This window comes from Candoia aspera, chromosome 2, assembly GCF_035149785.1.
Source record: "Candoia aspera isolate rCanAsp1 chromosome 2, rCanAsp1.hap2, whole genome shotgun sequence".
Taxonomy (NCBI): Eukaryota; Metazoa; Chordata; class Lepidosauria; order Squamata; family Boidae; genus Candoia; species Candoia aspera.
In genome coordinates, this window is record NC_086154.1 from 158,684,782 (window position 1) to 158,697,908 (window position 13,127).

At 41.5% G+C, this 13,127-nt stretch overlaps 1 protein-coding gene across 1 annotated transcript in view; it reads right to left on the reverse strand.

The window, feature by feature from the left end:
* Nucleotides 1–1,698: 1,698 nt before the first annotated feature.
* LOC134491076 (uncharacterized) overlaps nucleotides 1,699–13,127 on the reverse strand; it is a 35,168-nt gene continuing 23,739 nt past the window's right edge. The window contains exons 4-7 of the mRNA XM_063294588.1: nucleotides 11,751–12,005; nucleotides 10,160–10,243; nucleotides 6,898–6,980; nucleotides 1,699–2,552 (exon numbers count right to left, since the gene is read on the reverse strand). Of these exons, the coding sequence (XP_063150658.1) occupies nucleotides 6,916–6,980; nucleotides 10,160–10,243; nucleotides 11,751–12,005 (404 nt within the window). The 3' untranslated portion in view covers nucleotides 1,699–2,552; nucleotides 6,898–6,915. The remainder of the gene's footprint in view (nucleotides 2,553–6,897; nucleotides 6,981–10,159; nucleotides 10,244–11,750; nucleotides 12,006–13,127) is intronic.

A 13,127-nucleotide genomic window follows, 5' to 3' on the forward strand; every position in this document is an offset into this window, starting at 1 on the left:
GTCCAGTTCAGCAACGGGTTGTGGATCCTCAGCCAAGGTGTGCCTAGGATTACCGGCACATTAAGCGATGCAGTAACATAAAGCTGGATCCACTCAGTGTGGTCTCCCATTGTCAGTTGCACCGGTTCTGTGAGTCTTCTAATCGGTCCTGCCTTGAGGGGCTGGCCTTCAATGGTCTCCACTTCTATGGGGCATGGCAATTCTCTGGTCGGGATGTTGAAGTCTTGTACGGTCTGCACATCAATAAAATTTGTTGAAGCTCCAGAATCCACGATGGCCTCTAGCTTGACCTGGTGCTCTGGGCTGATGTGCATGATTACGGGTAAGTAGTAAAAGGCTTGCCTGGAATCCTCGGAATGAGCCCTCCTTAATTGATTGATGGTCTCCCTGCTGAGCTCTGTGGAGGGAGACCGACGGAGTTTCCCTGGTTGGAAGTAGAGGCGGAGATGGTTCCTGTTTCAGCTGCTTGCCTTGGGAGTCTTACTGGAGTTGCTTGGCCTCTCGCTGGGCAAGCTCTCACCATGTGCCCCTGGGCTCCGCAGTAGAAACACAGGGCTCTCTCTCTCCTTCTCTGCCTCTCAGCCTCGGAAATCAGTCTCCTGCTCGCCCCAATCTGCATTGGTTCCTCTTGTGCTGAGTGAGTGGATGCTACGGAGAGAGCTGGAAATCCTGGAAACGCTCTGAGGGTCCTGCTTCTCCCCGGTTGCATCTGCCTGAGCTCCTCTAGTCTGGCATCTATGACCACTGATAACTGATATAAGGCTTCTAGGGTAGCTGGTGTTCCCTGGCGCACTAATTCATTCTTAATTTCCTCATCCAGCCCCTGTTTGAATTGGTCTTTTAATGCACTCTCATTCCAGTCCAGATCTCCTGCTAACAACTTGAAATCAGCAATGTAGATTCCCACCCTCTTGTTAACTTGCTTGAGCTTCCGAATTTCCCGGCTGGCCGTGGCTTCTCTGATGGGGTCGTCAAAGTGTGCTCGGAACCCTGCCAAAAAGTTCTGGTAGTCATTGAGAATCGGGTCGTTGTTCTCCACCATGGGAATAGCCCATTTGGCTGCTGGGCCCTTTAGCAGGCTTAGGATGAAGGTGACTCTGGTTCTGTCTGTGGGAAACTCTGCGGGTCTGCTATCGAAGAACATAGTACACTGTGTGAGAAAGATTCTCAACTGTCCTGCTTCTCCTCCAAACTTCTCTGGTAGACTGCCCTGGGATCTCAAGACTACTGGCGGGCATGCTGCTGCTGCTGCTGGAGCCGGTTGTGGGTTAATCGGAACTGGTTGTTGTAACTGCTGTAGCCCAGCTGCTTGTAATGTGTTGATCTGGAGATCTACCTGTTGTTGGTGTTGCTGCAGGGCTGCTGCCAATTGTTGGATGGCGAGCTGCATTTCTTGGTTTTCTGAAGACATTTCCAAATGTCTCTCCTTAATTTCTTGTTCCTCCCTCTTTCGATGGGAGTAGGAGTGTTAGGATTGATGTCCTAACAGCCAGGAAACACGCTGAGACAAGGAACTGGTCTCTAATGTTTTATTGCTAGTACATAACAGGAATCCTAACAAACTGAAGAAGCGTGGGAAAAACCCAGCCATATAAACCCCAAAGGTTAAGGCGGGCCCGATCTGTGTCTCTTGGAATGGCTACCTAATTCCTCAGTGCTACGCATGCGCTTAACGGTCTGGATGGGAGCCCCCTGCTCGCCATCCTTACTCATGACACATACAGTCAGAAAAGTGCAACTGGAGTAAGCCCCTGAGTCAGGCAACTGGAAGAGAAGTATTTTGGAACATGGAGGGGCCTCAGCTGTGATGATGTCAACAAATGACACCATGCATGCAGTGGCATTATCACACTGCCAACATGTATTGTGACCAACATCTGATACAAGTACCTAAGCCATGGCATTTGCATGATAACTTCATCATTTGCCCCCCAGAGCAAGACCTCAATCTTAATACATTGAAAGAGAAATAGCACCCATTTTGCTTTTATTGTTGCTTTTACATTTAATTTAATTTAATTTAATTTAATAGTAACAAAAACCTAATTTACAGTGCAATATGTCAGAATTAACATTTTACAATTCTGCTCATTTAAGTTCTTTGAAAAGAAATACAACCTGTAGGAATCATCACATTGTTTTTCCTTCCATTTAGTGCAGATAAGAAATTAGTGCTGAATTTCTACTTCTTTTCTGTGTAAAAAATAAAATGTCCAGAGCAATGCACTAATTGCCTTCTATTCAGGTCTCCCTGATGAGATCATTTTGGGAACAAAACTGTGCTAGTTTTTGGTATCACAGACTTTTGATATGTTTTTGTTTGCACTTATGCATGCATGCACACACACACTTGTTTGTTCCTTTGCTCCTTCTATTAATAGTCCCAGAGTTAAGAAAAAAAATATTTGTTGGCTTTCTGGAATGGTTACTACTACTCATAGCCTTCCACAAAAACCTCATAAAAGCTAAAGATAGCTAATCCTGAAGTTCTTTGACTTCCTGTTTCCAAATCTTCATTCTGCACCCATGGGTATTTTTTCTGGTTCAGAACTCTATAATATAGAGAAGGAAAATAATATGTAGGAATAAGATTGTTGCCCATCAGACTAAAGACACAGACTTTATTCCCATTTCTCTGCCTTTGTCTAAGTATCCATTCTCACTCCAGAAATAAATTTCATACAGGAAATCTAGAATTTTGCATTTTAAATTCAAAATTATTGGAGATATATTCTACTATTACAACAGTCACTTAAATTTAGATTTCAGTCTTTTTTCATAGATTTAATAGCATTTATTATTTTCTAAAGATATATTATTTAAAATACTGTTAATTTCTTTCCCACTATTCTTTGACTCAGTATTATAAATTCAAGAACAAAAATAAAGCTTTGCTAATTGAGTAGGTCAGAATCATATATTTTGCCCTTAGAATCCTTAACAGTAGAACTGATATTACTTTATTATTGCTGCTTTTGCTGACAAGCCCTACCAGGATTTCCCTTGCTCTCTGATTCCATATTCCAAGTCCTGAAAAAGTTGTTCCGGGTGTGGTTTTTATCTATATGAATTCAATCCTCTGTAAATCACGAGAGCGCGCTTTTAAAGTGATAAGCAACTCCACAGTACTTTCTTCCCATGTACCTTTCTCTGCTACTTTCTCTTTCTCTTCTCTGAAATAACTTCAGTTTTGGGGTGTTCTTTCATATTAGTTGCAAGAAGTTGTTCCCCTTCAGAAGAACAGATGCTTCCCATTTTCTCTGTCTTCTTGACTTCAGACCCATAACTAATTATTGCAATAACTATGCAATAAGTTAAGTGAAGAAAGACAAAAAGAGTTTCCCACTTACTTATTAAGCAATACTATAGTCAAAAGTTGAGACCTCACTTAAAACTGGTGGAAGACCAAGTTAAACGCCACCATGCCAAATTGGCAATTGGCATCCATAAGCCAATGCAGCATGAGAGAGAGAAATTTGCATCCTACAGGGAACACTGTAGCAATACACTGGAAAATCATGTGGAGGGAAAGGGCAATGGCTGCCTAGATTATCACGGCATCTGAGCAGCAGAAATTCATCTTGGAGGTTTTTCCCATGACTACGAGAACTAGGAACCAGCTTTAAAAACACAAACGTTTTAAAAACCAAAGCTATCTGTGCTAATCAGTGGAGTGTTTATAAAGTAAAAAACATGTATCTCTGAGAAACTATCGGTTTTAGTAAAAAAAATATAATTGTTTTATCTCTGGCATACTTTATAATTCTTGAGAAAGTCATACCTCTGTGAACATCAGTGCAAACGTGTTTGAAGGAGGCATTGAATATGAAAAAGTATATTTAAAAGAGTCCCATCTTCAAAGTTTCATATACAGATTTAGTGCAAAGGGGTAAAGAAAACTTTTCAAGGCTATTAAGAACAGGCAGACAAAACCTGTATGAAGACTTATGGTATGGATTATGGCTTTTACAAAGTAATCCATATGTGGATGAAGAGCAAGAAAAATGCAGGGTGTTGTCCTGTAGAATTCTACAGCCTTCATGTCCGAATTCTTCTGCCTCTTAGAATTAAAACAGGCGATTTACTCTCCTCCATCGTGCCTCCTCAGACTTTGGATTTTTTCTTACAACCAACAATACTCAGTGGGACAAGTAGTCTTCATGCCGGTATTTATGGTTTCCTCTCTGTTTTGCTTTCTTCTGTATTGTCATGCGCTGCCTACCTCTGAATAATGCTCAGACACTGGTTCGATGGATCAGGCTCTGGTTTATTCACAGCGCGGGTACAGCATCGGAAAAAAGCTGAGAGTGACAGGAGCGCGCCGGTGCGGGGTTTAAATACCCCGCGCCGGTCAGCGCCCCCTCACTCGCGGTCACGTCACCCCCCTTTGTCCAACACGTTGACCTGCCGGTGGGTGAGGGGTTGCGAGGCCCCGCTGGCGTTCCGGGATCGCCCATCATCGGTTTCTCTATTCCTCCGGTGATTGCTGTCAGCTGGGCGATCTCCGTTGTATTAGCACTGATGGCTTGGGTGTGTTCCGTGATCCGTTTAGCTATTGTTTCTTGACCGTTAGTCGTTATGGGTTGATGGCTACTTATCTTGAGCCCCTTCCCCTGTTTCCTTGCTATTGTCATGTGTGCCATTGCGCTGATGACTTCAGCTCAACGGCACTCATGACATGTATACTTTGGCATTCCCCCTATCGTGAGAGTACCTCTTGTGGCTTTTGTCTGCTTTTCCGTTGGTGCTCATTACCCAAGTTCAAGGGAGGGAGAATCATGTGCTGCGACGTTCCTCCCCTTCCCCTTCTCTCTTCTTTTCTTCCACACTCTCCAATTCAAGCCTTGATTCAGTAAAAGACTTTCTTTCTTCTGGCAACTCAGAAATCTCTGTCAAATGGCAGGGGGCGGGGCGGGAGGGGGGGGGGAAGGAAACCATTTGAAACAACCCTAATCATACTTACTAAATTCATCACTACATTTATATTTATGTAGCAGTTCATCAAACACAACCAGTGTCATTGTTCAGGAACACATACACACAAATTAGAAAAGGGAATTTAGAAACAACAACGATCCTTTAAATTATTGACTACGCATACTTTCAAAAGCATTGATGTGCAAAAGGCTCTTCTGGTTAACAAAGGCACACATCTGCAGAAAACCAGACGTAAGGCCTTACTTGTGAGGTTGGACTTGAGTGACATGTTGGGATCGATGCTGTTCTGCTGCCAAGCTATATGCAGAGAGCAAGGGAGGTGACCTTGACAGAAATATGCAAGAACTGTTACCTGGCAAAGGAGGCTGAAATACCCTTTAAGTCCTGGGAAGCAAGATTATATTCAGAAGTGGCTCAGGCAGATACCTCACTGATCACTGGAGTATAAGGCAGAATGGAGGCACAGCACAAGCAGATTTGCAAGGTTCTACTACTGTAGCCAATGTCAATAAAAGTAGTTCTAGTCGTCCTGTAGAGTTGATTTGCTGAACTGGTCTACCTAGTGCAGCTGATACTACATCACTCTTTGAGTTGGTGGACCTCATGACTGGATTGATGATGGATTTCATGTGCTGGGAGACTTGAACTTATGCTGCGGAAGAGGTTAAAGGTAGTTTGTGAGTCCGTGGGCTATTACAGGCACGATGTAAAGCCACATATTGCATCTGGTTTTCATCTTAGAGCAAATGAGATCCAAAGGTGAGGGACATTAATGTCAGTCCTTGTCATGGTTAAATCATTCTTTGCTTTCCGTAGAGCTGACTGGTACCACCAACTCATACAGGGATCCATTCAGTTAATCTGCCTCAGATGTCTTATGGAATTCCTTGGTTTCCAGAGAATGCTTGAGTTTCCCAAGGACTTGATGGGCAGTTCTGTTGATCTCCTAGTTGAGTAGTCTTTCCCTATACAGGTAGTCCTCGTTTAGTGACCACAGTTGGGACCAGGATCTTGGTTGTTAAGCAAAGCAGTCGCTAAGTGAAACACAACTGTACTTATGATCTTACTCCAGCTTTCCTTTGCTTTACAGACCTGCGAAGGTCATAAATGTGAGGATTGGTTGCAAAGTTACTTTTTCATCACCATCATAACTGTGGTCACTATACAACAGTCACTAAATAAGGACTGCCTGTACAGCAATTGGGGGTGGGGAGGTGCCTCAGTATACTGAGGAATTCTTGAAAATGAAGTTTCTGCAGCAATGCTGGTGAACAATAAAGAGTGAATATGACCAAATATGGTACAAGCTCAGGTTCAATGTTTCACAGTGACAATTGGCAAGTGGCAAAACATATGTACTTTACATGTGTAGGTTACTATCCAGTAGCCTTCCCTAAGACGACCTGGACTCTTTTAGGGAAGGATGGGACAGAAGATTGGTTATTGTGATGAATTTGCAAAACATCTACAGGATAAAATCCCTTATATTCGTTTGAGCTGGACATTGGCTGGGCAAGTCCAATAGAGATGCAAAGGCAATGTCTTGTGGGGTCATAGGGGATCAATCACCTGTGAATTGGAACCCATGGAGATGACAAGGTTGCCTAGGAACAGTGGTTAATAGATCCTTGAGAAGCAGAGTGGTGCATCAGCCTTGAAGAACAGAGTAATTCGTCCCCTTCCTCAAGAAGAAGCCATTTCTTGACCCAATTATTTTGGATACTGGTCTCTCTCCAGTCTTTCCTTTTTAGGAGAGGTTATTCAGAGGATGCAGTTTGGATCATTAAGATGTCTTCCTTTTAGAAGATACTTAGAACCCTCCAATACAGTGAACAAATGAAAGTTAAAAAAGTAAGCATATCAAAACAAACTCTAAAGCGTATTTATGAAAGGAAAGGTTATTATGCAAAGTAAAATTCTATTCTATTCTATGAAATGCAACAGATACAATCTTATTACCTTCTTCATAATTTTCTCTTATAATCCTTGCTCCAGATTCTTATTAAGGGTCCTGCTTTCTTCATTTCTTCCTGGAATCTTCACTAACAGAAAACAAAAGGAGCCAATTCAGAATAAGCCATTGAATAGTATTTATTAAAGGGAATCCTGATGCTAAAAGACAGTAAATTTTTGCTCTTTAATTCACTTTTTAATATTGAAGTTTACATGTTTCAAATGTATTGGACTGAGGGAAAGAGAGAAATGTACTTACTTACTTAGAAATTAGTATGTTTCAATTCTAATGTCTCATGCACCCACCTTAAGTCATAAACATAATTTATGAATTGTGAATTGTGAATTCGGCTAGAGGCAAGAGCTGTCTCCACAGCTGATTTCCCACCCAAAGACATATGTGGCCATTACTTTTCCCCGATGAAGAAAAGCAGGTTGAATATGATTATACATTGCTGCAGGGGTCATTTAGGCTGTACTCCTGCTCAGTACAGAAATTAAAAATGAACACATCCCAGACAGATGTGAAATTTGGGGCAAACAGAAAAAAAGGAAAAAATTAAACAGAGTATTTGTACCCATCGCTTATTTTCTCTAAAGATCTTTCAATCAACACAGTCTCTGGAAATTGATCAGCAAGACAGAAAGTTAGTATTAGAATTTTCATGTAAATCAGTGTCTATATAAGCCATGTCTGCCACAGGCAGTATGAAAATTTGGTGACCAGTTCCTGGTCATATCTCAAAAACTAGTCACTGAAGGAATCAGATTAAGAGGGAGTGATTACTAATATTTACCTTCATCCCACCATCATTTTCACATCCCATCCATTCAGATTCCCCGAGTAATATGAAGACTTCAGGGGAATTTTGCAGCCTGGGTAACTCTACTGAAAAGATGCTCCTGCAAAACATAGGGCCAACTGCATTTCCAGTGGTGGCTGGAGGCAGGACATGCACTGAGGCTTGGCCCAAAGAATAGCGTGCTCTAGGGATGACGACACTTTGAATTGTGCTCAGAAATGATCTGGAGCTAATGCAGATTAAACAGCCTTATTCTTCTATAGCACCTGATATATTGAATTTCAGCACTGCAAACTGTACCGGTAGTCCTCGCTTAGCAACCGCAATTGGACCGGCAATTCCATTGCTAACTGCTGCAGTCTCTACGTGGAAAAATCACATGGCCATGACAGACTTGCAACATCACTTCTCATTCAGTTGCTAAGCAAGTCACAGTGGTCATTAGGCGAGACATCATGTGACTGTGACTTGGAATTTTACTTCCACATTCTCCATTAACTCTGCTTGTCAGAAGCCATGGAATTTAACTGCAATCGGTTGATGATCGCTGTCCTCCCTCACGTGAACTTGAATGTCTGAGAATAAGTTCGTTTTGTCTGTTGAGACACATATGTAATCCAAAACACTGCTAGCATTCCCAGCATGGAAGGTAAAGGGATATGTGAAGCCAGCTGCAAAGTAGGCACATGGGGATTGTGGGACTGCGGGATGTTGTGATGGCTGTAAATGCACACTGGTTGTGAAGCACCCAAATGGCGATCACATGACCATGGGACACTGCAACAGTTGTAAATGCAAGCTGTTTTTTTTAAACACTGTTGTAACTTTGAATGGTCGCTAAATGAGGCAGTTGGTAAGCGAGGACTATCTGTAGTTGCCAAATGCTTTCCAGAGGTAGCCTCACATAGAGCTGCCACATGGGTACATGAATAGGCTGGCAGCTGCCCGCAGATACTTGGGATACCTTTCTCGTAATCACTTTTCATTGGATACATTGGCTGGAATTTATAGTTGGAGTGTACTCTCCCCACTAGGAAGTCCATTCCCAAATACTTAAAATATTGTTTGACAAAACTGCCATCTAGTTATCACCTACATAATTTTGTTTTTTTTAAATGAATTTGTTCTTGTATATATACGGTGCTGCTCAATCTGACAGGAGGTATCTTGTCTTGTGGACTGATGTCACTTAGAAGATGGCTACAGCTTCTGCATATGATATGTAAGATTCTGCTGGCCAGCATGAGGACTGCTATTTCCATTATGCTTATGATTTTTTAAGAAACATCTTCTTGGGGGTAAGATTCTCATAAGAAACAATGGAAGGATTCATTAAATAGAAACAATCATGCTTTTTACGGCCTCCCTGCACAATGTTTTATTGAAAAAATCATCACCTTTTTCGGTCCCTGTTGTTGTAGATTAGGTGGTAGGTAGCACTCTACCTCCCTCCCTATTTTTATGATTCTAGGACAAAAAGTATGGAATTCAGAGACATGTTTTCCATTCTCATGGTTCCGTATAGTAGACCATTCTAAACATCTCAAGTTCCGTTCCACTGGAGCAAGGGGCAGTGGAAGGATGAACTGCCCTGAATCAGAAAAATGTTAAGGTCAAAGTTTTTTCTCTGTGGTGGTTTGACTGTCGCCTGCCCACTTAGCCAGATGGGCACTTGCAGAGACAAGGGGGGGGAAAGCTTAAAACGTCATAGAATCACCTGCAAGCTGGCACATACGGTAGGTTTCAAAAGAAAGAACTAAAAGCAGTCACAGCAGGTAGACAGAGGGAGAGGATGTTTCTTCTAGGTTTGGCAGGAGATGCTGCTGTAACAAGAGATGACCAGATGGGACATGTAGCAAAGGAGGCAGGAGCCAGACGATCCCTGGGCCCAGGGAGGAACCAAGAGGGAGCCCCAGGCAGCTGAAGCCAAAGAACCTGCAGAGAAGAGCCAGCAGAGCAACTCCAGGTGGTGGCAGAGTGAACTCCAAGTGGTTCAGGTGCTGGATAATTGGGCAAGAGAGTATTAAGGAGAGAAGTTAGTAGCATTCCTTAGCCTGCAGATAAGGAAGAGTGAGAGGGAGCGAAGCAGTGAAACATCCTTGCAGTAGAAGCAAAGCAGTAGAAATTTAAGTCATTTAGTTAAGTTCTAAGAACTAAGGTGTGTATTTATAGTACATACTATGTAGTACGTATTTATACTTAGTCACTATAGATAAATATGCATGTATATAAACACTTATATACATAAAGTCTTGTAAGAACACTTTGCGCTGTGTTTGTGTAGTATTAAGCAACATTGACTTCACTTGCTAGCTGCATATGTGTGTGGGGGGGCTTATGATGAAGGGTTTCAATTTTTTTTTCTTTGAGCTCAGAACAAAACTATGATTTCATGCACATTTCTAGAAATAGATACAGATTTTTCTAATAGATATAGAAAAATTAACTGCAAAAAATACACTTACCTTTTAGCCAGCAGATAAGTATTACTACAGGTGTGATTATTACTAGGATTAAATATATCCTATTTCTTGACTGATGACCAGGTTCTTAAAAAACAAATAAAAAAAATTAAAATTTAAAAAGCAAGTTTAAAAAGCAAAAGCTCCTATAATCATTGGGTCAGAAGGGGCTAATTAGGCTAATTGAGTCCTCCCCCTAGGAATCTAAATTAGTTCCACTGTCCTACAGCTCTCAGTATTTCTCTAACAATCAATCAAAATATGCCTTCCTGTAACCTAAATCCATGACTTCATGTCCATCCAGGACCAGACTGAGAGAGAACAGATATTGACTTCCTTTGAAGAATGCTATCAGATACCCCCTCAGTCATGTTGTTTCAAGGCTAAACCTATCCAGCTTCTTCTAGTTTCCTTCAGACTTGTTAGGTTCTAGTCCCCTGGTCATTCTCTGAACCTGCTTCAGTTTCTCTTTAAAATGCATTGCCTAGAACTGGACACAGTAACAAGTGGGGTCTAACCAAAGAAGAATAAACTGGAACAACTACATCCCATGATGTAGATATTATACTTTTGTTGATGCAGCCTAAAATTTCATTTGCCTTTTTTACAGCCACATCACACTGCTGTCTCATATTCAGTTTGCAGTCAACTACTTTTCCAAGTAGACTGCAAACTATTTTTACTTTTTACAAGTTACCTTTATCAACCAGGTATTCTACATCCTTACACTTATACCTTTTCACTACACTTATACCTTTCAACTACATTTCATTCGTTAATTTCCAGCCCACCTCTGTAACCTATAAACGATGTTTTGATTTTTATTTCTATCTATTCCATCCATTTTTTAGTTATCTGCAAATTGAATGAACACTTCCTCCATCTTTTCACCTGGTGTGTTGTTCCTGCTTGTGTAAAAACCCTGAAACCCTGACCTTTGGACTGGCTGACAATCCTGACTTGGCTCTCTCAACTGTGGTCTGGATTTTGACGTCTCTTCTGCGTGTTCCTTTTGAAAGCAAAACTACCGAGGCAAACTTTCTTTCCAGAAGACTCTGTTTCGATTTACATTCCTTTCGTTGTCTGTCATTATCCACTCAGCCCTGAGTAAATTGCTGTTCTCACTTAGCAGCTGTGAGTGTGTGTGTGTGAGAGAGAGAGAGTTTGAAACCTGCAACTTCCTGCCAGCTTCTCCTTTGACTTTGCTGGCAGGGAAGGTTGCAAATGGCAATCATATGACCGCAGCCACAATTATGTGACTGAAGCCCCTCCCCTTTTTATGTGCCCTTTCACTTTAGACTCTTTAATTCTTCATTCAAAATTATTTTTCCTTTAGCCTAAATAGCACCTTGTCTTTGCTATTGTGGGAAGTGAATGTTTAGTGACTGGACATCTCCATCATGTCAACCATTTATGTGAATCTTCTTTGAATAGGCAAGATACATCTCTAGCCTATTCAATGTCCTTCACCAACCCCCAAAACTAGAAACTGCCATGTTTCCGTGATACCAGTTAATCAGACTGCAACCTCCTTGTGTGGGTTTTAACCAACTTCCTGAAAAGGAACCATAGACTATATAATCCAAAAACCTACCTTCTGGAATACAGTCACTCAGATTGATGGATTTGCTAGCTGAAACCAAAGAACCAAAAGCTGAAATATAGCATGTAATTTTCTGAAAACGGTCCGAGTTCCTCCGAAGCTGAATAACTGACTGGTGGTTCTCATTGATAATTTCTTTATATCCGATGTAATCCCAAGAGTAAGACAAAGACAGACCCTGACTTGCCGATGTACAGCTTAATTGAATGGTATCATTGTTGACAGTGCAGTTTATATCAGGCAGTACTTGAGATTCAAGAGAAGGACAAAGAGATAAATAAAACAGAAGCTTGAGTTATTCAAGGGGTTTATATGAGAATATTTCCATGGCTTCATTTTAAATTACGTTTTGGGCCAAAAAAACAAACAAACCCTCACTTCTTTGAACAGATGTTCATTTTTCTATCCAATTAAAAATAATATACTGATTTATTCAAAACAGCTTTAAAATTCTACCATGGGAAAGCCACGTGCTATTAGGTTTGATTTTAACAGTTCAAATTTGAGCAGAAAACAGTACAAGTAACCACATGGAAAGCTATATAGAACTTGATTAGATAGTTCAATAAACAGAGGATTTTAAAAAATCAAAGGGGGGAGAGTTAAAACCCCCAAAGCGCTATTCAAAGACATTTGGGCCTTGCAGTCATTATTTAGAAACAAGTACGATGAAATCTCAGTGTAATGGGCCCTTATTTACAAGATTCCAGATGCGATGGACAAAATTTCCATCTGGGCAGCCCCCTGAAATAACAAACATTTACATCAATTTGCATCACTAGAGTAATGATGTCATTATCCAATTGATGTAAATATCTGTGATGAGGTTATGATACTGATTGGACTTTTGGGAAGAACAGAAGCCCTCCTCAGCAATGGTCCATCAAATCAAGTTTTCACTCAAATTTAGGAATGTCTTTGCTTTAAATCTATTCAAAGAGAATTGACATCATTCAGATCAGAAGCAGGTAGTGCCTGGACTAAAGGAAGTGGTGCCTGGTGCAGCCTTTCCCAAAGTTGATGTCCGTAGACCTGAAGGCATGTGAGAATTGCCACCCTATGTCATGACCTCGTTGCAAGGCACAAAGAGCCTCACAACATAGATCATGATCATTAAGAAATAGAGGAAGGAGATAATTAAACCAGGGATTAACACAAGCACCCAAAAGCACCCACACCCATGGACCCATAGACAGCTGAAAAGAAGGGTGTCGGAAGAACGGAGATAAGCCGCACCTGGTGCCCTGGAGGACACAACCGAATCCGGGGGACAAAGGAAGACACCGGGAAAACGCCCAGGCAGCCATCAAGGGTCCCATCAAGAGGGATCGGGACAATGCAGGGTGGAGGAGCCCGGGGCACCACAAG